Source organism: Carassius auratus, unplaced genomic scaffold (assembly GCF_003368295.1).
Source record: "Carassius auratus strain Wakin unplaced genomic scaffold, ASM336829v1 scaf_tig00017060, whole genome shotgun sequence".
NCBI lineage: Eukaryota > Metazoa > Chordata > Actinopteri > Cypriniformes > Cyprinidae > Carassius > Carassius auratus.
In genome coordinates, this window is record NW_020524735.1 from 521,414 (window position 1) to 547,849 (window position 26,436).

Consider the following 26,436-nt stretch of genomic DNA (forward strand, 5'->3'; position numbering starts at 1 on the left):
GCATATTACTGTACGTGTGTGGAGTGTTAACTAATTGGATTTGACTGCTATAATATAATTTCCTCTGGCAATCTCTAGTGTGGCAGTGAGAGTATAGGGTTAAGGCTGTATGCTGATGTCATCCTAATTGGACAATGAGTTGAAATATGGAAGCAGAGTGGCAACGGTGCTTTCAGTGTTAGGTGGGCAGCTAGATCCTCTAACAGGCCTTTGTAGATGCTCATTTTATATAGACGTCAATCATCAGAGCCTGGCTCACAAAACAGCAATGTTTCTATAGCAGCCTGGTTATTAATTCGGTTAAGGACATGAACTAGCAAACTAAGAGTGTGTGTGAGAGACACAGAGAGAGAGAGAGAGAAGCAAGCAGTAACTTGTCCCCAGAGACGTTAAAAGGCACATGCCATACTCAGTAGTGGATTCAACCTGCTTATGTAGCCCTGAACATGTTTTCTCCATGAGGATGATTCTACAAAACAGATGCCATCTGTTTTGTGTCATGCACATATGTGAAAAAATATAAAATAAATAAATAAACAACCAAACAAATCTTCTACTGTTATTAGAGACATTTTTGTAAACGTTCACAAAACCGAGGAATTATTTTATTTGTTTCTCTCCTTCCTCCTGTGTGTGTTAGATCGTTGTTAATGTTAACTAATAAAAATGCTTTGGAAATTCTGAAATTGCTTTAATATTTTGTATATAGCGTCATGCTTTAAAGAGGTGAACTTTTCAAGGACAGGTGTCCTCTGTCACTTTATCGTTTGTTTTGACGATTGTCAGTTGAGGAAAACCTTGAACCTGTTACCTTGAAGAAGATTTGTGGAAAAAACAAGCACCTAGATTCACAACCTTGAGTTCAAGGTTTGCAGTGTGAAATTAAACTGTAAAAACCATCAACCTGTGAACGTTCTATAGAAATAATTATGTTTTGTATGTGTGCATGTGTTTGTGTGTGTGTTTAGCTTTAGATGGTACAATGCATTTCACTAATAGCTGAAAAAGACAATTTTGCTTGAATATTTGATTAAATCAGCTTATCAAAAGGGGAAAGGCACCAGTTTTATAGAATAACCCTATGGGTTCAAAGCTCTCCACAGAGGAGCCAAAGTTTGACTAGATGTTGTACAGCTACATCAGTTTCCTGCAAAAAAACCCCTATATTTTACTGTTGATTGGCATTCAGGGGTAGCTGTGTATTTTGAGGAAATAAAATTGTTTGCAAGCAACACAAATCACAAATATTTCGGTAGCACTTTATTTTACAGTCCTGTTCCCCATGTACATACTATGTACTTATTATAGTAATTACAATAACTATGTAATAACTAGGTACTAACCCTGAACCTACCCCTAAACCTAACCCCACCCCATGTAGTTACCTTGTGTTACCAGAACTTTCTTGGATAAATACACTGTAAGTATACTATAAGTACATGTAAACACACGTACTGTAAAATAAAGTGCAACCAATATTTCATTGTATTAAAGCAGGGGGGTTTTTTCAGTGCCATGTTATTTTTGAAGGGATCTTGAAAGTGTAAAACCGACCTACACAGACACATTTATATTTATATTATGTGCACAGTGAAAAGGCTGAAGAAAAGAAGGGAATGCCAACGAGAGGAAGTCTGGACAGTGGCAGATAAACCTCCATCCACAAAACGTGTCGCAGGGGAAACAGTGGTTAATTCCTCACACAGACTTCTTAATTACCTCCCCCGAAGAAGTACAATCACACAAATTATTAAGCTTAATTAAGCTGCATAAAAATCACTGGGCTTTAATGAAAAAGACAGAACAGAGGCGAACAGCAGAGCCAGCTCTGAACGTGCAATTTTGCAAATAATCAATGACTTGCTCTAAAAAGAGGAGTAGAGGGAAAAGGGCAAACCAGTGTGGGTGCTTCTTTTTACATACATCTTAAAGCCTTCTGCACATGCCTCAGCTTCATGGCCGTCCGGTATGCAGAGAACCTGATATTGTTCAGGTCCGCTGTGAGAGAGCAGCAGGGAAAAGAGAGAATATCATTCATTAGGAGAGAAAAGAGCAGCAAAGGAATAGCTGAGCTCTTACATAAGCAAACAGAGAGACAGAAAGCAATGTGTCACTTCAGCGTTGTTGAGGGGTTTCTGCTCATGCCGTGCCAGAGTGTTTGGACAACTTGTGTCATGTTGCATCAGATTAACTCACATTTGTAAACACCCTTTAATCATTGTTAATTAGAAGTTGGCAAAGCATTAGTAATGTTGGCCCAGCTGCTCTTGGGTTAACGAGAGAGCTGGCGACATCTCTGGGGTGGGATGAAATATTAGGTTATAATGAGAGGTTCAAGTAAAGAAATCGAGCTCAGTGTGAGACCGTCTTCTAGTAGGTGTATTTGAGCTTCTGTATGTCTGCACTATGGTTCCCTAGCGGGAAGTAGACACATAGAAGATATAAGAGCAGAGTTTAATTGTGTTTAATTGCCTCACCCAGAGCTTGGTATAATTCAGTCATCTTTGGATGGTCCCAGCAGGTTGTCTGAGCCTGATGGCTATGAAAGGGAGGAGAAAAAGAGCCAAGTAAGAGCAGAGTAGTGAAGTCAAAAATAGAAAAAGCATAGAACACACGTGAGAGAAACATTAAAGGACTAGTTCATCCAAAAATGAAAAATTCTGTCATTATTTACTAATTTCATTATTTCTTACTTTCTTTTTTTTTTGTTACCATCATGCCGCTCTAAACCTATATGACTTTGTTTCTTCGATGCAACACAAATGCTAATTTTAATCATTATGGACTGAAATATTTCCCCTCTGCTGTAGCTTTCTGCATATTCAAATTTGGCAAATGGCTAGGACGCACACAGGAACCGCTGTTCACCTTTTGCAATAGAACAAAAACACATTTTGGATTTGGAGGGTGCATTAACATTTCAACAATTTAAGTAAACTAACCCTTTAAGGACACTGTAAAAAAATGTCTTTCTTCCATAAATAACAATTAAAGAATTTATTTATTTATTAATTCAATGTCAACTGGTTAACTTGTGACCTGACCATATACAGTAGAGTAAAAACTGTTAGTTTAACATCACATTATATATCATTTTAATTGTAAAATTCAGTCAGATTTATGTTTTTTTTGGAAGGAAAAAACTACAAACTTTTTACAGTGAAAAACAGCAAGTATCCAAAAGTCCCTGAGTGACACATCACATATGTTTTAAATAAATTATTTTGTACAAAAAAACGACCCGTTTGGACTACAGTCCTCTAGTTCCTGCAGTAATGATGTCACTAAAACAGTTTTTTGACTAACCTCCGCCCACATCAATACACAAAAAAGGGGGCGTGGTCTTGTTACGCTCCGACGGAGAAGAGGAAGAGTTGCATTTGTGTTTGTTGCCATGTCGTCGAAACGCTGTTATTTTCATCTTTGTTTGGGCTTCCCAGGGATGCTGTACTTGGAGATTAATGGTTACAATTTATGTTTAACTCGGTTCCCAAAAATTATAATCCACATGTAAAACTATGTGCAGCACATTTTGCTGAGGACAGCTTCCTCTATCTCAATCAGTTTAATGCCGGATTCGCAAAAAGATTATCAAAGATTTATTATCAAAATAATCAAAGCTTCAAAAAAGCATGAAAAACGGGACCTTTAATGTGTATTTCATTTGTGTTTGTGTGTCGTTTGTAGCCCAAACACAAGCTCGTGGCAATTGTTAACTTTTAGTGAATTTGGTGGCTAATTTGTATGAATTTTTACATTCTCACACAATCTGCTTACACTGCAGTGGCTATTACGTTCAGAGGTGGTGAAGGGGAATTCATACAATTTTAGCACCTCATAAAAAAAGGTTTTAAATGAAATTGGGTTGGTTACCCTAATGTTGCTTTGCCTTTATGTGTGCACTGTCTCTATATGAATACTGTCTAAGTTTAATGGAAAAGTCTCTTGTGATGAACTCTAATTCATTATATTCCTTTTTATTTCACCACCTGCATTAATAAAGTGCTTTTCAGTACATTTTACGGTAAAAAGCTTTTGATAATTCATCTAGATATAGATAATTCAAGTAGATTGGTATTTTAACATTATATCACTTAATCTAATATATGGTTATAAGTTGTAACATTTACAGGCACCAATATGCCATACCGTCTGAATCATTGCCACAGTATAGAGAGAGAGAGATCGCAATCGCAATGATCTTGAACAAAGATTTTAGAGTCATTATAATGCTTATATACATGGCTGTTTTGATGACATTCAAAGAAAAGATTATGGCTAAACATAGCTTGAATTCAAATCTGATGAGCAGGCATGTACAGTAAGAACATCTCCACAAAGTCGATACATGTGTGCTACATGCTTTACTGCAACAACCTGTACTCTACAGCACCAGCATCCTAAAAAAAAAACTACCAATCTTGTTCCCTGTGACCATCATGACATAATTTCTGTGACTTCAGAGATTAGTCACATGGTACTTCATGGCATTCAAAACATTAATAAATAATATATTTATAAATAATACTATTATTTATACTACCGTATTTAAAAATAATAATTAATAAATTATATTTTCAGTTTTAATTTTAGTATTTTTTAGAAATGTTTCTAGATATTTTTAATTTTATATTTATATTTATTTATCTTTTATTTTAATTTCAGTTTTAATCATTTTAGTACTTCAATTTAAAACTATTGCTGTTTATTACATTTAGCTGCCAAGGCAACATTCCTAATTTTAGAAAGTTGATGCTTTTTATTTAATATTTAGATTTTATTTATTACAATTACCAAAAACTTCATAGTTCTGGGAACTCTTACAGAAATCTTTCAAAGTATTACAGACCTTCTTTCTCTCAACTGATGACGCCAACCTCTACACTGCCCACACAACACTCTTTTGAGCCTTTTATAAACTCAAATTCCTAAAAATGCACAAGCCCAAATGACAAAAGGAGCACCATGGTTGAAATGTTGTTTTGTTTTTAGGTCACAGTGCAATAATCTTCTGCACCAGGGATCAGTAATTGAGTTTGCTCTCAATACCTGATAATCTGACATGCTCATCCCACAGTTTTACCCAGACTCTCTCCTTTCTGACACTCATCTCATAGACTGCTGATGCTTTACCGTAGGATAGGTGTGGGTGATATGGTAAAAATATCAGATTATGAATTTATTTTTATTTTTTTCAGGAAAATCATGATTCACAATTTTATCATGTTGGTTTTATTATTTTGCAAGTTGTCTGAGCAGTACAGCCAAACTAATTTCCCTATTTTAAAAACAAAGCCTTAGAAAGTAAGAAAATATAAAATAAAATAAAAATGTCAGACATTTAGGCTAAAGTCGGTGAAGATAAAAAAAAACCTTTGTTGTTATTTATCTTCGTTATTAAAAAAAAACAAACAAAGATACACATTAAAATAATATACAAAATAAAATGGTAACACTTTATTTTAAGGTGTCCTTGTTACACGTTACATGTTCTTACTATTATAATGACAATTAATTATGCATAATTATGCATAACATGCAAGTAAAACTAATCCTAACCCTAAATAATCCTAATCCAATAGTAAGTAGTTAATTAACATTACTCAGTTCTTTAATGAGGACACCTTAAAATAAAGTGTAACCAATAAAACCTATTTTCCAGGTACAGTAGGTGTATTTAGCAGTAGCATTCAACAAACTGAAATGAACAAATATATAAATAAAACATCATATAAACTTTACTGTATAAATTATACATTGATTGTTATTAAAGCAACTGTATTAAAGTTCTTCAGTCAAAAGCAATGAGTTATTTTTCTCTTTGTGTATAGCTAGTTTATTAACATTACGGAGTTGAAAATTATTGTTTTAAACCTGAATGACTTTCTTTCTTCTGTTGAACATAAAAGTTATTTTGAAGAATGTGGTTAACCAAATAGTTGCTGGTCCCCAGTCACTTCCATAGTATTTTGTTTTTCCTAATATCAAAGTCAGTGGGGACTTGAAACTGTTTGGTTACCCACATTCTTCAAAAAATCTTTATTTGTGTTCAGGTTTGGGACAACATGTGAGTGAGTAAATAACGACAGAATTAAAATTTTGGGGTGAACTGCCCCTTTAATGACAAGTGGCAGCATGTTTAGTACTGTCACTTTAAGACCACTTTTAAGACCTAAGCAGCTTTGCAGATCTGTTCCACTAAGGCCAAATACATTAACATTGGCATATCAATTACCATGCTAAAATCTTCAGAGAGTTCTCATGATAAAAATGTATTATATGTAAACCTTGTGTGTTTTTGACAGTAATAGCGTAATCAGACTCAAATAACTTAGTCCAGTAATCAGGCTTTTTAGTGTGCATGTCAGACAAGGACGCAAATTAAACGCTTAAACAGTAAGGCTTTAAAGGTGCAATGTATAATATTTACAACAATCTATTTACAGAAATGCAATGAAATATACATAACTATGTTTTCAGAGGTGCATAAAGACCTTACTTAATTAGCTGTTATGTTTTTATTACCTCAAATTGAGCTATTTCAACTATATACCCCATGGGTCCCCTTACATGGAAGTCGCCACCCTGTTTCTACAGTAGCCTTAAACGGACAAACTTCTCTACAGAGCGCATTTTGAAACTTTGTTGTTCTTGCGAATAAAACATTAACGCAGTGATGAACAAGTACATTAACATTAGCAATAACATTGATTTATTGAATAAAGTAAACATAATTCCTTAATTTACCTTTGTAAAGAAATCTCATTTCTCTCTGCTGTCTTTACCTACGACATCTTTACCGGTGTCGGCCACCGGAGGGATGAGCGGGGGACTGAGCCATTGGTTGCAGTTCACAACCTCACCACTAGATGCCACTAAACTGTACACACTGCACCTTTAAAGCACATGCAAATAATGTACTTGTCTGACATTTTGTCAAGTTGCAGCCTATATTGAGACAGAGGCGCCAGAACTGCAACTGATATTGCTTTACCACAATACTATGAAGTTTCTTCAAAATCAGATCGTACAGACATTTCAACCGTCCATGATCAAAAATCATGAGACTGCACACCCCGACGGCTGGACTTACTTGATGTAGTATGGCACTTTGTTGGGGGATATGGCACGTTCCCAAGGAATCTGCACAGAGCCTGAAGTGACAGAAAGAAAGAAGGCATTATCAATCAGACAGACATGTCGAGCATGAAAAGTTATTTTGAAAATCTAAAATGGCACCGCTCAAGGTCTTTTAAGCATACTGCTTCCACACGGAGAGGCTATTAAACAACAGCACCCCAAAAGTGTTCAGAATGGTGGAAAGCTTTTCTGTGAGTGTAGAACTATACAGTTACCGAGGTCAGTAATAATAATAAAAAGCTATTGGCTAACAGGTTAACTAATCTAAGCTCTTAAACAATGCACTTGGTTCTAGTCGGATCTTAAGTACTATAACACTTCATGGAATGTCACTTGGAACCAAAATATGTGAGCGTCAAAAATTTCCCCTCCGCACTCCGAGCATTCAATAATCACTCCACTCCAGCTCCGCTCCAGTTTCACCATTTCTCGCTACTCGCTCCGTCCTCGCTCCACTGATCAGAAACCCTGATCCGCCTTCACTCAGTGTCTAAAGTGTTTCAGCCTGTTTGAAATAGCGTATATTAAATATCTAAAAATAAAATAACAGGAGAGTTTTAAAGTGGCTTATTGGAACAAAAGTCTGCAAAATTTTTTCCTACCCCATGACATGGTTGTCAGCATTAAAACGTATAATTGCTGCTTTTTGCGGTGCAAATTTAGTTTGAGATGAAAACAAGAGTAGGTTAAATTTTCGTCAAGGTAATTTTCCTATGGATCGATTCTTTTCTTACAGATTTCTGCTCATTCGAAATTGGATTCAGATGATTTAGCAGTGTATTAGGCTACATTTGTTTGAATGTATTACTGAGAGAGTGACTGCATGTGAATAAGTGTTGTAGTACTTGTTTAAACCATGCTTTCAGCTGAAAATATCTATATCTAGAAAGAACAAACAAATTCCTTTAACTATTATTTCAGTGATCCTTCTCTGTGTTGACATGAACTGCACTCGTTTTGAAGAGGTGGTGAAGCGCTCTTGGAGCAAGTGAAAATCACAACGTTACAACTTTAAAAAAAAAAGATCCGCTTCTCGCTCCAGTCAAAATACTTCGCCTCACATACTCTGCATGGAACTGCCATACCCTGCATCCTCATTAAGCATTGCATTGATTTTATGTGATTTAAAGAGCCAGAAAAGTTTGGACAACTTCTAAATGAGGCTAACTGTGTAGCAGGCAATGTCTTTGTCCTGCAATCTTAGACCAGGCAGTGAGTGACAGCGAGAATGAATAAAGTCACAGCCCACCCTGCCCACTTAAACACGGTCCTGCCAACCCCTCTCCACTTAGCTCCATTTGCTCCCCCCTCTCTCTGTGTTCAGCATCACACTGCAGCAGAGTGCTTCAAATGTGTTAACACACTCACTGGAAAGGAAATGCTGTGATCCGGGTCCAAAATCTCTATGGGCATCTTGCAACTGTTTAAGACGTTCTTCAATTGACCCCTTTAGTGGAAAAAAAAGAAAGAGTTATAACCAGTCATTTTCAGGAATCAAATACTTTACATACTAAATTCAAGTTCTCAAATGGTCTATCTCTTTAAGTTTTGTTACAAACAAACCAGTACCAGTCTGCTCTCTGCTGTCCCCATTCAGTTTTTGAAGAATACAGACTGAAGAGCAATGACTCAGACAAACGTTTAGAAAAGGTAATGTGTGGTAAGGAGGAAAGTTTTGAGGCTGTTGCACAAGACGTTTGCCAAGAGTAATTCACGTCTGTCATTGTCGCCATCAACCAGACAAGGACAACCAACACTGTCTTTGAGATGATAGAAAGATAAAACTGCCCTGTAAAAGCAGACATCTCTGTATATCATTGTGCCTATTGAGCCCCTAATTGTCTAGTTAGTTAGTAAACTAAAACACAATACTGTTCAAAAGTTTGGGGTCTGTAAGATTTTCTGAAAGAAATTTAATTCTTTAATGGCACTAAAGACATTTACTTTGTTACAAAAATGCATATTTCAAATAAATGCTGTTCTTTTGAACTTCAAATAAAAGGTACCATGGTTTTCACAAAAATATTAAGCTGCTTTTACCATTAATAAATAAGAACTGAACACTAAAGACTGGAGTAATGGCTGCTGAAAATTCACCTTCGCCATCACAGGAATAAATTACATATTAAGATATATTTAGATAAAAAAAGTGTATTTTTGATCAGATAAATGCAGTATTGGTGAGCATGAGAGACATAAAAGTTCTTGAATGCTTTTATCTGGGTTCTTATTTCAGCAAATGCACAGTTATCTGCAGTTGATTATTTAGTAAGCACATCATATGATTAATCTGAATAGATTAATTTGAAATGTGTCATTACCCTAACAAACATATATGAGAGTATTAAAACCCAAGGATTCATCAACACAGCATTTCGGAAGACATTCATAATACAAAGACAAATAGACATGCACACACACACATTTGTGCTGTTTGTCTTCCATCACATTAGGTCACACACAAACTGCTGCAGATATGCATTTCATAGTCATTTTTTCAATAACTGGATTTACACACTCCCACACACTCAAATGTACTTCTCATTCTTCCTGCATCTCTTTCTGGCTCTCTTAAGTTCCTCTCACACATAAAACAACCAGATGCAACCGAAACACTCAATTTCACTTTACATCTTCTCTTTTTCTCATAGTAAAGGCCTTTGTTTTTCTATGAGCATGTAGACAAAAGGCACTCCCCATGACCGATGATAATGGAGCCATCACCGCTCTCAGCCAGGCAGGAGCGGCATATTATATTCCATCTCCTAAGCTCCATTTTTCATAGTGTATATGCACTAACTTAGCTGGCTGGAACCATTGATGTCAATGGGGATCGCTGTACTGTTTGATCTCCATAGTGGTCCATTAGTGATGGTGGGAAGGTAAGGATGAGATAAAGATGTTGTGAATCCACTACCTGCAGAAGTTTCCATCTGTTGTTGAGGTGCTCCAGAGCTCTAGCGTTCTCCATGGACAAGTGCACATCAGATATGGCCAGCTGATGCGCAAGGTCATTTATGTGTTTCATTCCTTCCTTCACCTGGGTCAGCTCTTCTTTAAACAGCTATAACACAAAGTGAAGAAAAAGAGATGGATGATCAAAGCCACATGTCTCACCAAAAGAATTTAAATTGAAATTAAAAATAATATGTATATAGATATAGATATTTTCATGCCATGCAATACTCAGACTTTCTAATTCTTATTTCTGGTGGCACTGTGCATTGTTATGTTACATTTATTGAGTGTTACAATTATGCATGCTCTAATTTAAAGCAATAAAAATCCCTGATATTGACAGGCTAGCCATGTGGTGGATATTTTAATGTTTTAAGTGATTTTTTATCCATTCACAGCCTACCCTTGTCCATTCATCATTTCATCCACCACCACTGCTCACTTCCTTCCACACACTTACAATGAGGTACCACACTGGGCATAAGTGCAAGAGAAACCCAATCTGTCAAAGGCAGAGAGTGACACTGTATATTTTGTCACCTTAAACTGGGCTTCCGTATTCATTTTTAAGAACAAAATACCCAAACGTTTTTATGCAACTGTAAAGGCCCTTTCACACCAAAAGTGAAATGCACCAATAAGCCTCAGGCTGAAGGAAGTGCCTCTGCACCTCACTCCAAATTTCTCTCCAAACGGGGACAGGAGAGGCGTCAGTGAATAAATGGGAAAACAAAGTAACTTGTGTCACTTATTAAAAAAAGTATCTTGTAAATTTAAAAGTAATGGGTTATATTACTAGTCTGATTACATAACTCGTGTTCCTTTTATTGTGTTACCACCAACACTGATTGTGAAATATTGTTACAATTTAAAATAACTGTTTTAATATATTTAAAATGTAATTCATTCCTGTAATGCAGATATGAATTTTCAGCATCGTTTATTCCAGTCTTTAGTGTCACATGATCCTTCAAAAATCATTCTAATATGCTGATTTGGTGCTCAAGAAACATTTCAATGTTGAAAACGGTTGTGCTGATTAATTTTTTTGTGGAATCAGTTTTTCCAGGATTTTTTGATGAGCAGAAAGTAAAAAAAAAAAATATATATATATATATTACTGTAAAGACATGTATATTCTGTAAACATATTTATTGTCACATTTAATCAATGCATCTTTGCTTTATAAAAGTATTTATTTATTTTGTTTTCAGAAGCAAATAAAAAGAAAAATCCCAGATTTTCAACGAGGTCTCAGGGATTTGAGCCCACCGTATGTATGGGGTACCAGGCAAGAGGTAACTGTAGGAGCAGTAGGAGCCTTGATCTCATGGCCTGTTCATACCCTTGACATAAAGCCAGGAAAATGAATGGAAAACTGTAAGTCTGCAAGACCTGCTATGTGGTTGCTGATTCTGACAGCAGGGGAAACACTGATAAATGCTCCACCTCCTGTCAGAGCGTAGCATGATCATGTCAGTTCACTGAGCCCTGCTTCAGCCTAAATTAAAAACTCAACATATTGCATCAGGGTACAGCTCCAGGCAGACAAACTAGTTAATTATTTAATTACACAGTTGCACATGTACTTTACTGTGCTATTCACAAAAAGGCACATTACATCAAAAAAACATGTGTACATTAATAGAGATTCAGAAATATCTTATCCACACATAAGGAAGCCTCCTGGGACCCGGACAGCAGAACAGAAACTCTGACTCACTGATGCACAGGGTAATACTGTAAATAGATACCTACACTGTTCCATAACTATAATAACTCTACTTATCTCCACGGGAACATCCATGATCATATCCTCAATAAAAAGACCTCCTACTGTACAGCTGTAGGAGTCTGTAAATCGTCACTGGTAGATTACGACAGATGGACAGATTATGATAGACATTTGCTTTCTGCATCTCCCTTGATACAGACTACAATGAACTGTTAGGATGGCTTAGAGGATAATTGGTATGCACCTGCACAGCTTTCAGGATCTCCAGACTGAAGAAACAAACAGATAACGTCATCATGGACCCTTCTCAACTACTGTAGGACAGATCTGCAGATGCTACAGATCACTGTGCACTAGAACATCCAACCACAAGAACAGTTTTCTACAGGCCATTTCTAACTTGAACAGCTAGCATACCCACTACTATGTACCTGTTTTTGTAGTTCAGTGTACCTTTTTTCTTTGCTTTTTTTTTTTTAAATAGCATAAAATACTTATGTAAATATTTATATTAATAGGGTTGTATATACTGTAAACTGTATATAAATGTAAATGTATATTCTTTTAGATTTAGATTTTAATTGTAAATCTCATTCTAATTCAACTTGTTCTGAATAAATATTAAATAAATAAATAAATAAATAAAAACATTTAATTAAAAATAAAACATCTGATAAAAAATAGTAAAGGAAAACAAAATAACCAGTAAAATAACATTTGAAAAATAAAAGTGCAATGTCACACATTGAAAGCAAGAGAACAAAAACTTTAAAAACAAAAACAATAAAATAATAATAACCAAAACAACCAAAAAACTAAAACATCTATTTGATTCAAAAACATCAGGAGCAAATCACATTACGCATTCACTATACATTTAATTTAAAGTCTGAAAAAAAAACACTTGCTTAAACCCTACAGTGAAATGAAGTGAGAGAAAAAAGTAAAAGAGCTTCTATGCCATTAGAGAACTGTGCCATGTGGAGAGTCTCATTACAGTCTGGCAGAAAATCTAAGAATTTGTAATTGAGCAAGCTGTGAGGTCTACTAACAAATGCAAAAATATCTAAAGTTCAATTAGAAAGCCTTGAATAATACATCAACATATGGCCATAAAAATACATTTATATAACTATAAATGCACACTGAACCTCTTCATCATTATCTATTAAAGCAGCACATCTAGAAGTAAATAGGGTGCATGGATCACAACAAGGTTCCAGCAGCCAGCCATACAAAAGTCGAATTCAAGTCACTTTCCCACTTCTTAAAACATGCCTACCAATATATAAGACTGCAGTTTGGGTGTTTTTTTTATTTATTTTTTATTTGCTACTACCAAAATAGATCTAATTCAAAAAATTCAATAGTTGTTACAACAACAATACTGTTGCAAAGATGTCTGTTTTTAAGTATAGCACAGGTATGTGTGCAGTGATTTAATGTCACATTATGTCATGTAAATGCACCCTGATCCATCCATCCTAGACATCATCTGAAAATCTGCCTACCAGAGATGCTCACAAGTCTCTGAGCTAGAGTCCAAGTCAAGTCTCAAGTCTCTGAGCTAGAGTCCAAGTCAAGTCTCAAGTCTCTGAGCTAGAGTCCAAGTCAAGTCTCAAGTCTCTGAGCTAGAGTCCAAGTCAAGTCTCAAGTCTCTTTATTATATTAAGTCTCTGGTTATAATAAATGTTGCATCACGTACAGCGACCCATCCAAGCTGCTTAGAACACTGCATAGCTATATATAAGGAATTCAAAGCATGTAATATGTTATTATGACAACTCTATCTATTAGCATACAATATCAACTTTGATTTTGGTATATAATCAGTGTAAACAGGCTATTGCAACATGACAAAAACACCAAGAATGCTTTACTTTTAAGTTAATGTCTGTATTTTGCATTTATGGATTCAGTAATGGCCTTCTGTCTGTCCTGGCTGTATAGCTGCACACCTCTTGTCTGGCTTAAGAATGAACAAAGCTACGCTGACTTATGTTATTCATACAATACCTACTCACAAATAAACATCAAAAACAAAGCCGGCTGCAATGAATTTCTGTGCAAAACAGCTTTTACTACAAACACTTCCACACAAGAACATTGTTATCACACAAGAACATTTTGATAGAGAACCAAAAATATTTAAAGTAGATAAAATTAGAATAAATAAAATGGAAATGTCTACATACTATTACTACTGTAAACTTTGCAAATAGGACATCAGCCCCTTCAAGTCAATGAACAATAACAAAGTGGGCTGCAATGAATATCTGTGCAAAACGTCATGGCTCCGCTCCTACCCAATGGCAGAGGCACGCAGGTTTTTTTCCACTGGAGTACTCACGTGAAGGATGCGCGCACAACTAATAACTAATATCATCACGCTATAAAGGGTTGGCCTGCGCTGGGTGCGCCCCTCCCCCTAGAACTGTTCTGTCTCGCGGAGGAGCTCATTTGTGTGCATCTGTGTGAAACACGCGCTCTGAAACACGCATAGGAAAAAAGAGCGACAGAAAGAACGGCTCCCCTCCAGCCGTGACTCGGCTCCCATCGTTCATGTTTATGAGCCGTTCAAAAGAATCGGTTCGTTCGCGAACGTCACAACTCTAACAGCGAGCTCATCTGACGTTTACTAAAAATTAACATTGTTCACGAGTCCCGGAGCTCGAGTCCGAGTCGAGTCTGAAGTCTTTCGAGGACGAGTCTCAAGTCGAGTCTGAAGTCACTGTTTGTGCGACTTAAGTCGCACTCGAGTCCGAGTCTCAAACTCGAGTCCCCATCTCTGCTGCCTACTCACATCAATCAACCATTGTGCCTATATTAATGTTTCAACTTTGATGGTTCCATGCAGCTTAAAAAAATAAATAATAATTGGTACATATACATGCAGGTGACTTTACAGAACTACCTGTCATGCAGGGCCACAGATCATATAAAGCACGACAAGCATGGCTAAAATAACCCTGAAAATTCTACTCAAAATGTCACATATGCAGGGAGACTCAGATATATATGGTATGATATATATATATGGATATTTTATGGAGTTTTTTTTTTTTGCTCTTTTATGCTTTGCCCATGCAGTAACACACTAAAGTAGTATTTGATGGATATAGTTACCAATCAGACACCATTCACTTTAAAATCCAATCACAAAAGTGTAAAAAGCAATTTGTCCAAATTAATCACTTGTGATCAGGTCACCGAAGACATATTACCTTGGTAGCATCTATATGGTCCTGCAGTGAATCAATGAACAGGTCTCCCACAGGCTCCCAGGCGTCCCTCACTCCCTCCGCCTGCTCCAGAGCCACAGCCAGCTCCTCCATGGCGGCCTGGATCTGCAGCAGCCTCTCCAGGGTTCGCTCCATGTGCCGGTGTCGGTCCACGCAGCGCGCTGTCAACTTCTCCCACAGGTCACTGGCCACGTTGGCCTGCTTCCACACGGAGCGACTTACATTCAGCATTCGCCGGTGAGGAGAGACTTCTTTGTGTGAGAAGAGGGGAAGAATAGGGAGTAACAGAGAGGCTATGAGCCAGCAAAGTAAAACACTGTACAAAATAAGCATTTATTGTCAATCAAATATTGCAAAAAAATATATATAATCCAATTAAAATATCTAAAAAAAAGAATGACTTGAGAGGCAACATTGCAGTTTTAAGTATAAATTAGATTTACAAAAAAAGGATTTAAAATAAGACAAAACACATTAAAGATGAATATATGACAACAAACTTTAAAATCTTATGTAGTGTTTCTTATCAAATTATTTATTTTGTTAAAGGATTTTTTTATATTTTCAATAAACAAAACAGCCCTACAAATGCATTAAAACATCAAAACTTATTATTATTATTATTTTTGCCAATACTGTTACCCCCTAAAACTGTCTGATACGCTGTTACCTAGACATAAAGCATCTGCTACCAATCACCAGCACTTATTTGGAAATAGTTTTTTTTTTGCAGTACTCTTACTTTTCTGCATTAATTTATTGGAAAATTCAACTGAATGGAAGCATTGCTAGAGGCCGCTGACTGACTGGTGCAGGATCCCCTTGTTTTTGAGCCAATCATCTTAGCCCTAAACATCATGCGATTAATTATTCAGGATCCAGAGGAACACAATGTCATGACACTTGGTTAAATAGATCATAATGGTTCATTAACCATTTTTCAGCGCTAGGGAACAAACCTTTGCCATCAGGCAACGTCTCCTCAGGCTCCTGGAATGGGTGTTGTGCCAGAAAGGTCTGAGCTGATTCCAACACCGAGTAGATGTAGGGCCCTCTGGATTTGACATCTTCCATGAAAGCCTGCACACAACAACATATGTTTACCAGTGCGTCATGGTGACATGATCAAACATCACAGCACAGGGAAAAAACATGAAAGCAGCCTCAGTGACACACATAAACTAGCTCACAGACACTGTATTGGAGCCCCGCAGCATCCATCAACCCCTGATGTGTCAATCTACTGAACTAAAGCAGCTTTTCCATCTTTACCGGTCTAGATGTTGACAGATTAGGATTGTTCACCCTAAAAAGGGAAATTCTGGCATTCATATCTGATGTTGTTCCAAACCTGTATGAATTTCTTTCTTCTGTCCATGTGAAGACATTTTAACTGTCTGTGTCCTACAATGAAGTCCAAAACAATATTGGACCCAAAAGAGAAATCATCTTCAGTATTTCACAAAAGTCTGAAAATCATACAAGCTTGGAATGACATGAGGTTGAGTAAATAATGCTAGTATTTCCGACTATCTAACATAAATCAATTTGGGCAACTAATGTAGTAATCTACGATGTGTATTAATGGAGTAGACTCCCTAGTTCTAGGCACCACCTTCAGTTTTTCCACCAATCACTAATAGTTATAAAAGGAGACAACTTAATTAATTCATTGTGCGATTTTAAAACTCAGAGGAATATTAACCCCTCTTTTTAAAGTCATTTATTTGAATGATCCAACAGCTCAATCCTCTTATATCACAAGCATGGCTGTGAAACCACATTAGGAGTCACCCCCAGTAACACGTGCAATGTCCTTGAAACCTCTACCCACCTACTTGCAAATTGAGTTAGCAACCAAGAAACTGTAAACTGAAATAAAATTGTCAAAAGTAGAAATGTACTGCCGGGCTGCTGGAATCAAGAGGTCTCCCGAGGGGTCTTTGTGGAAAGCATGTCCTCTTGCTCATGCCTTGCTATTTCATGAAATAACCGAGGCCTGAAAATGTTTTCATTGCACTCCCTGTGAAACTTCATAGCAGCTAAACAAGAGGTCCGCCTTTGGCACAGCGAACAAAAACAAAGACTTAAGATCACTCACGTATTAATTATACATTTTTAGGAAAGCTAAAATAAATTTTTGTTTCTTCAACTAAATACTTAAGTAATGATGCTATCTACATAGTGTTCAAAGATTTCAGTCTACACTAGTATTAGGGCAAGCTTCAATATATACACATTTTTTATAGTTTTTAAAGCAAACCATACTCCCAATCTATTCAAATCTGTCAACAAACTCAGAAAAAAATAGCACCAGGGGGAGACAAAAAGAGTATGATATTAAAATACAGAGGAAGAAAAACACCTATGATCAATAATTTAAATTTTTTTAAACATCGTAATTCTCTGCAGAGCAGCATGTGATTTTGCGCTCTGCTTTGTCGAAAAAGTTTTAGGGCGATGTGGCACATTGGGAACACGAACATTGTACATTGCAGCGGTGAACTGGAGGAAAAGAGAACAGTATGTGACAGATGGAATGATAGCATGAGGATGGGGGTGCATGCACATGCATATGTGTATCTACATATTACATAAAAAGCAAAAAGCGAGCAATAAGGAAGAATTAAGGGACAGCCAAGAAAGGGACAGTGAGATACAGGTCGGTTAATTTAGAGGATGATTTCACAGTGTCGGTCACAGAAAGAAAGAGCTTGCTATGTCTCTCTTTCTCACTCTACCTTTTCTCTCAGTACCCCTCTCTTTCCTGCTCTATTCAGCTGACAGCAGAAATCGGCAGGGCCTATTACTGTTTGTGTTTGTGTATTGAGAGAAAAAACACGTTTGAATGCAGAACATAATGTGCATGCACAGGAGAGTGGTTAATATTTAAGGAGATAGTTCACCTAAAAACTAAATAAATCTGTCAACCTTCACTCAGTCTCACCCTCATGTCTCAGCAAATCTGCATGACACAAAATTCTAAAATCCACCAATGTTTATTTTCAATTCAATGAATATCCTGTTTAAGTTTGAGTGTTGAGGCAATAAACACTTTTTTTTGTGTACCAAAATTACAATTTGTAATTATTATATAATGATTGTTCATGATTTATAAATGGAAGCTATTATAAAGTGTTACCAACATTATTACATTGACACATTCACAGCTGATGATAGATTACTCTTAACTGTAATGTAGAATCATGAATCACTTGTAATGTTGTTTTGAAACAATGTGTATTGTGAAAGTATAAAAACACACATGAATTGCACTGAACAGAATCATTCTTTTGAGTTACAGTAGATCACTTCAATAAATCAGGTAACCCAGTTCGGAATGATTCATTCACAAATCTGACTGATTTTCAAGTGACTCAGTGATCTGGCATCTTTACAAAATGTCACAAAAAGTCATAAGAACAACATCTATGATTCTTTGTAGTGCATGTCAATTTTTGAAGCTTTAATTTGTACATTATAGTCTTCAAACTTTGTTTTCCAGTGTAAGAAAGAATGTTAGGCAGGATTAAAAGGATTTGAGTATAAGTCTTTTTAAGTAAAGTATTCCTAAATTGGAGGGGGTGTGGAGGGTGTAAACATAAAAGTTGCATCTTAAGCAATTTATTGAGCATGCATCAGTTGCTGCCACTATGTTTTATTTTAAGTGATCTCGCAAGCTTCTTTGTGGTTAATGAACTGAGGGGGGTTCAGGTTTTACAATTAACATGTTTCATTCAGGTCTATTTTTGCATCTTGATAATGGATTCAGAAGTGTTTTATTAGTTTACAGGTGGTTGGGCTCGAATCTTTAATGTTATTCTGTCTGAGCTCCTGCTGCCATATTGCAGTCTTTAATATTGAATTAATTCTGTTATGTTGATAGATGACAAGATTAACTGTGTTCAGGAGCAAAGTCGGCATGAGAAAAGATGTGTGTGTGATATGCATGTGTGTTAGGCCAACCTGGTGGAACTCCCGCTGGTGCTGCACCGCTCCGACATCACCACCTATGGGCAGCTGCTCAGACAGCTCTTCGTCTTTAGCTGTCTGCCATTCAATGATCTCCTGCAGGGACAGCTGGAGCTTCCCACTGTTGTCCGAAAAGGCCTCCAGCCGTACTCTGCCAACACAGCAAACGACAGCCCACCACAGGGCACACACCCATGGTCAAAACTTAGACAGCACTGAGATCACAGCACCGAAAAACTGTCCAAATCAAGAGTCTCAGGACAAACTGTTACAAAACCTTGTCACCATTCCGGTTTTTATTATTTTTGAGGGTTTTGCAATGTTATTCTCTGGTGAACAGGCAAACATAACTTGACAGCAGCATGTTTTTGATGCTCCACAAGACTATATATTATATATTTTTAAAAATCTTGCTATATGGTAAAATGATGTGTGCATAAAACCTGCCTGCACATCAAAAAACTAATTTGACTGAAAATTTGCTAAAACAAATTTACGTAATGTACATAATACATAAAGTGACAGCTTTGTTCTAGTGAACAAGTGGGATGGAAACAGCTTAATTCGCAACTTGTTTTTCAATGACTTGTTTTTAATAATGGAATCACATTTGGGGTTTGATAATTCACCTATATCGGCTCTTCCGGTTTCTGGGATTTATATATGTATAAAAAAAAAGTTTGAGAACCATTGCCTCTATGCAACTTGTACGGTTAATTCCTAGCTACTGAACCCTTTGACAAAATCAAAGATTTGATGGATGGTGTAGCCCAAGGATCTGGACCAGTACCCAAAAATCTGCAGATACAAACTCCAACAATCCTTAAATCTATGTGCTTTCATCATTGTGCCCTTCAGCAAGACCCCAGGTTGCTCCATCGGGAGTGTCCATGTAATATGGAGCCCCTTAGGATAAAAGCGTCTGTTAAATGACAAAGCAAAAAGACTGTGATTGTTGGCCTCAGGGTACCTTTACTCACAAATTGACCTCAGGTTCACACAGATTGATTTGAGTGATGACTTGTTTCAACAGAGCTAGTAAAATGTTGCCTCCACTTAGTGATAATTGAAGTGACAGTGTCCACCGGGACATCCAAACCCTAATGTGCTTGTTATTTTAATCATTCACAGACAGAAGCCAATTGTCAGGCAACCATGTGCTCGTTAGGACAACACAGGCAGAAATAGAAAACTCATGTAAAACTAAGCCATCAGTGATTGAAATCAAATTCTCAGAAACAGAACATGTTATTATATGTTGCATAATTAGAGAACAAGTGCAGGGGTCTGATGAAAAGAGAGAAGCCTGCTTCACCTGTTCGGGCCTCTATTGTAGTGAGAGGGTGGGCACAGCGCTCTATAATGATGTGTTATTACACTCAATAAAGGCAGCCAGGCTGCAGACATTTCATTAGAGAGCCTGTGTGTTCTATAGTTGCCTTAAGACTCCTTCATCATTCAGACACAAACACAAACAAGCACACACCTCCTCCAATGGTACAAAGCAGATAAATAAGCACACATACGCACACACATATAAAACACAAAATAATTGAACCCGAGGAAAATACAGCTCACCCACCTGATACTTGCAAAGGGTCACAGCCACAGCAAGCTGTAGATTTCTGTACTATGCATGTCAAAGATCAAATGAAGTTCCTGTCTGTGTGAGTTTAATGAGTTCATCTAGCATTTCCACACTGTAGTGATGGGTTGAACCTACTTAGAAATGAGAAGGAGGACTTCTTGAAAGGGCCTTTTGTCATACGGCTATCAGCTATAACCGGCACACACTTTTGATACTCTATTACAGGTTTGTGTGTGCTTGTAACTTTGTAATTTGAAGTAAAAATCATAAGAAAAAAACACTACTACAAAAAGTCATCAAACAATGCTAATAGTGTCATTGTTGTTATCAATGTCAAGGGTTTAATTCAGTTTTGTAAATCAGTTTTGTGGCTCCGATCATGTGAAATTCTTTCCATCCAACAGACATTGAGATTTACTTAAGAGAATCTCAAATTCACTCAAATTGTCATAAAATCACCATAATTTAAGATGTTTTTTTATTAAATTAAAAAAGGACAGAAACATTATAAAAGCCTGTTTCCACTGAAAGAAAAAATTAAAAGAAAAATGACAATTGTCAAATATATATACAGTACAGACCAAAAGTTTGGACACACCTTCTCATTCAAAGAGTTTTCTTTATTTTCATGACTATGAAAATTGTAGAGTCACACAGAAGGCCATTTGACCAAGAAGGAGAGTGATGGGGTGCTGCGCCAGATGACCTGTCCTCCAGAGTCACCGGGCCTGAACCCAATCGAGATGGTTTAGGGGTGAGCTGGACCGCAGACAGAAGGCAAAAGGGCCAACAAGTGCTAAGCATCTCTCGGGGAACTCCTTCAAGACTGTTGGAAGAGCATTCCAGGTGACTACCTCTTGAAGCTCATCAAGAGAATGCCAAGAGTGTGCAAAGCAGTAATCAAAGCAAAAGGTGACTACTTTGAAGAACCTAGAATATGACATATTTTCAGTTGTTTCACACTTTTTTGTTATGTATATAATTCCACGTGTTAATTCATAGTTTTGATGCCTTCAGTGTGAATCTACAATTTTCATAGTCATTTTCAATTTTCATATATATATATATACATATAGTTGCTGCTTAATTTTTTGGTGGAAATTGAGATTATTATTATTTTTTTAATTATCCAATCTGGATTCTCTCGCTATAAAGGAAAGAAAAATTTATGAATATTTCCAATGCTACAAAATATTTCTGTCACTTCTGATCAATTTTAAATGCATCCTTGCTGAATAAAAGTATTAATTAAAACATAAAATGGTACTGTAAAACCCTAATCACTGTAAAGGATGCATTTATGAGAAATAAACGTACAATATCTAACTATAAAGTCGCATTGACAGATATAAAAATCATATTACAAGATGCAAAATCACAACTGAGAAAAAAATTACTAGTCACAATTACAAGAAATAACGCCACTATTGTGAAATAAAGATGTAATTACCTTAATTTGTTGTTTTACTCTGAGGGGGAAATGGGCTTTTATAGAATATAAAGTCTACCAAATAAATACATAAAAATAAATAAATACAAATACACAATGAGACTTGGCACGAAAACATTACTTTTTTTCACTTCATTTGGCCCATTGAAACATTTTCCTGAATCAGAGCAGCGCTGTGAGTACTGGGGACACATCTGCCCCTTTATTCTCACAAGGGTATGATCTGTTCTCTATAGTATCGTGCAGAGCCTGCTGTGTTTCTGCAGCCTTTCTGAATGCTTAGACTTAGACCATCGATCATCTCATCTCTCTCTGAGGCTTTATGGGGATTCCTCCAAAAGCCACAAAATCAAACAATGCCTCTGCTGGACAAGCATCCAAATCCTCTGGTCCTTTATACAGAGGAGGAGACACAAATAAAAACCCAATGAAATCAGGGCAGGGCAGTGTTATAGACCTCCTCACTTGGCTCCAGGTAGCAAACTCGGGTTAACAAATTAAGATTAATGGAGGGCTTTTAATGGATTGGATTGCAGTGCTGAGATGGCACATGTTGGAGGCATCTGGATCGGTTCTGTTGTGGGAGCTGGATGGCATGTAAATGTGGGCAGGCTGTGACTGCATGGAAGCAAACAAGTGGCAGCTGTGCGCTGTGCTCTGGCAGTCTTGAAACATGCTTGTTCGATATGAACCATCAGGCATGGTGGCTAGCGCAGGGTATACAGTAGTAATCAATACCAGTGGCCAATGAGCAGCTTCTTTTACAATGTTCACACATGGCAGGGACAAAGCAAGCCTTTTTTTTTTTTTTTGAGGATCATTCATGCCTTTTCAGAGCCATCTGTTCTAAATTACTTTTACATTTATCTATTTAGCGGACATTTTAATTGAGGCGACTTACAAATGAGAGTAACACAAGCAGATTCAGGTGCTTGTATCCAAAGCTATTTACAGTATTAACCCAAGTTTATAGGTCCAAAACATGATTTCAATAGAATTCGAAGGTGTTTGCTTGTAAAAAAATGGTTTGAGCACACATATTTTCTTACTTTTGCCCATACATTTCACTAACTGTCGTGATGTACAATTTTCAAATCTTATTAGACTCATAGAAAACTGAATTACTTGTATCACTATTTCCAGTGCCATTACCTTACATACCTAATATGAACATAATGGTTTCAATCTTATTACAAATAATGTAATTTCTTAATATTCAACTAGTTTTGATGGATTCCATTACTATACCCAAACCTTAATTTTAAAATTATTTATTCTTTGTTATATTCACATAATGTATATAATAGAAAAATGCATGTAAATAGGAATAATATAAAGATTCATAATTTTTTTTTAAATTCTAAATCTGTCCATACGAATACATTGCATTTTGGATGCTGTCAATAAGTCCATTTGCATATGTTCAAAAGTACAAAAATGTATGTCTAAATGTTACATGTACATTAAGACTGTATAATAAATCAAAATTATCACAAAATAGTTACAATTATACAATACAAACTGCAATATGTATATCACAATGGCAAGCACTAAATAAATTAATTCTAATACTTAAACTTTTTTTAGATAGTGTGTGTGTCTGTGTGTGTGTGTGTGTGTGTGTGTGCGCAACAAGATGCTATCATAGCAAAGTAGTCTGGAAAACAGCCTGATACATATAGAGATACTAACCTGAACAGATTAGCGAATAACTAAATGGTAAAAATTAAAGTGAGGTGCCTGGTATCCTTTCTCTTTCATTTGTGTTTCCATTTCAGAAGCGTTGCCTAAGGCTCTGTTCATCACTCTCTCTGAGGCCAGTTCTCTCAACAACACAAGCCTCGAAATGTAACACTGAATGAAAGAGTGGTGGGAGATTTGTCTGCGAGCACAGATTCTCAGATGCAATGAAGCCATTGGCTAAAAAAGGTGGTGGTGCCATGGGAGAAATGAGCCTTACAATTCAGCATTGCCTGTCTCGCCTCTTTCATTACCCTACATTCTGTTTATAAGACACAGTTAAGCAAATACAATGGGCTGCTGCATGCATACAAATACTGCACCTGTATTGTCAGCTGGTTCCATATATGTCATAGTGTATGCATAAACACTCCATTGGAACGCTTCATTGGAATATTTCATGTGAGCGCTGAGATGCAAAAAGGAATACATTTCCTTGGAAGAGAGCTTTAGATATGCATCTTGCACAGACGCTTGTGTATTCATTTATTCACTCACATCCAATAAAGCCACGTTAAAGCATAAATTATCTGTGGGAGACGTGTAAAGAAGTTTTTAAGGCCATATAGTGGGCAGGTCTCAGGTGAAACTAAGCAGACATTTGAATTTAACAAGGCTTGTCAGGAAAGCCACAAGAGTTACTGTGCAAATAAAAGAGAGCTAAACTGAGGGAACCTGATACTATGTCTGGTGGTATAGCCTTGCCCAACAGTATCATTAGCTTACCCGAAACTTGTGCCAAGTTACAGTCTTATTCAAAATAATAGCAGTACAATGTGACTAACCAGAATAATCAAGGTTTTTAGTATATTTTTTTATTGCTACGTGGCAAACAAGTTACCAGTAGGTTCAGTAGATTGTCAGAAAACAAACAAGACCCAGCATTCATGATATGCACGCTCTTAAGGCTGTGCAATTGGACAATTAGTTGAAAGGGGTGTGTTCAAAAAAATAGCAGTGTCTACCTTTGACTGTACAAACTCAAAACTATTTTGTACAAACATTTTTTTTTCTGGGATTTAGCAATCCTGTGAATCACTAAACTAATATTTAGTTGTATGACCACAGTTTTTTAAAACTGCTTGACATCTGTGTGGCATGGAGTCAACCAACTTGTGGCACCTCTCAGCTGTTATTCCACTCCATGATTCTTTAACAACATTCCACAATTCATTCACATTTCTTGGTTTTGCTTCAGAAACAGCATTTTTGATATCACCCCACAAGTTCTCAATTGGATTAAGGTCTGGAGATTGGGCTGGCCACTCCATAACATTAATTTTGTTGGTTTGGAACCAAGACTTTGCCCGTTTACTAGTGTGTTTTGGGTCATTGTCTTGTTGAAACAACCATTTCAAGGGCATGTCCTCTTCAGCATAGGGCAACATGACCTCTTCAAGTATTTTAACATATGCAAACTGATCCATGATCCCTGGTATGCGATAAATAGGCCCAACACCATAGTAGGAGAAACATGCCCATATCATGATGCTTGCACCTCCATGCTTCACTGTCTTCACTGTGTACTGTGGCTTGAATTCAGAGTTTGGGGGTCGTCTCACAAACTGCCTGTGGCCCTTGGACCCAAAAAGAACAATTTTACTCTCATCAGTCCACAAAATGTTCCTCCATTTCTCTTTAGGCCAGTTGATGTGTTCTTTGGCAAATTGTAACCTCTTCTGCACATGCCTTTTCTTTAACAGAGGGACTTTGCGGGGGATTCTTGAAAATAGATTAGCTTCACACAGACGTCTTCTAACTGTCACAGTACTTACAGGTAACTCCAGACTGTCTTTGATCATCCTGGAGGTGATCATTGGCTGAGCCTTTGCCATTCTGGTTATTCTTCTATCCATTTTGATGGTTGTCTTCCGTTTTCTTCCACGTCTCTCTGGTTTTGCTCTCCATTTTAAGGCATTGGAGATCATTTTAGCTGAACAGCCTATCATTTTTTGCACCTCTTTATAGGTTTTCCCCTCTCTAATCAACTTTTTAATCAAAGTACGCTGTTCTTCTGAACATTGTCTTGAACGACCCATTTTCCTCAGCTTTCAAATGCATGTTCAACAAGTGTTGGCTTCATCCTTAAATAGGGGCCACCTGATTCACACCTGTTTCTTCACAAAATTGATGACCTCAGTGATTGAATGCCACACTGCTATTTTTTTGAACACACCGCTTTCAACTAATTCAACTAATTGCCCAATTGCACAGCCTTAAGAGCGTGCATATCATGAATGCTGGGTCTTGTTTGTTTTCTGACAATCTACTGAACCTACTGGTAACTTGTTTGCCACGTAGCAATAAAAAATATACTAAAAACCTTGATTATTCTGGTTAGTCACATTGTACTGCTATTATTTTGAACAAGACTGTAGGTATGATGAGTGCCGCCTTAGTGCCTGGCTGCATCTCCCAACAAAAATTATATTCAGCCTTACTACAGCTTCTTATTTCTCTAAGGGATGGATATTTTTACATGCTGAGCATCCCATGCAACTGTATCAGCAGTGCATTGTGTCTACCCAGCAAAAGATAGCAATTCGCTCAGCTCCATACTGATAGATGAGCATGCCGGACAAGCTTTATTTGATTTACTCCCTACAAACAC

The 26,436-nt window shown here is 36.9% G+C and overlaps 1 protein-coding gene across 2 annotated transcripts in view; it reads right to left on the minus strand.

The window, feature by feature from the left end:
* Positions 1-26,436, minus strand: part of LOC113075443 (dystrophin-related protein 2-like) — a 119,458-nt gene that overhangs the window by 23,065 nt on the left and 69,957 nt on the right. For both annotated transcript variants that reach the window (XM_026248160.1, XM_026248159.1), the window contains exons 3-10: positions 19,042-19,198; positions 16,035-16,155; positions 15,058-15,326; positions 10,058-10,204; positions 8,509-8,587; positions 7,094-7,154; positions 2,478-2,539; positions 1,924-1,998 (exon numbers count right to left, since the gene is read on the minus strand). In XM_026248160.1, the coding sequence (XP_026103945.1) occupies positions 1,924-1,998; positions 2,478-2,539; positions 7,094-7,154; positions 8,509-8,587; positions 10,058-10,204; positions 15,058-15,326; positions 16,035-16,155; positions 19,042-19,198 (971 nt within the window). The remainder of the gene's footprint in view (positions 1-1,923; positions 1,999-2,477; positions 2,540-7,093; positions 7,155-8,508; positions 8,588-10,057; positions 10,205-15,057; positions 15,327-16,034; positions 16,156-19,041; positions 19,199-26,436) is intronic.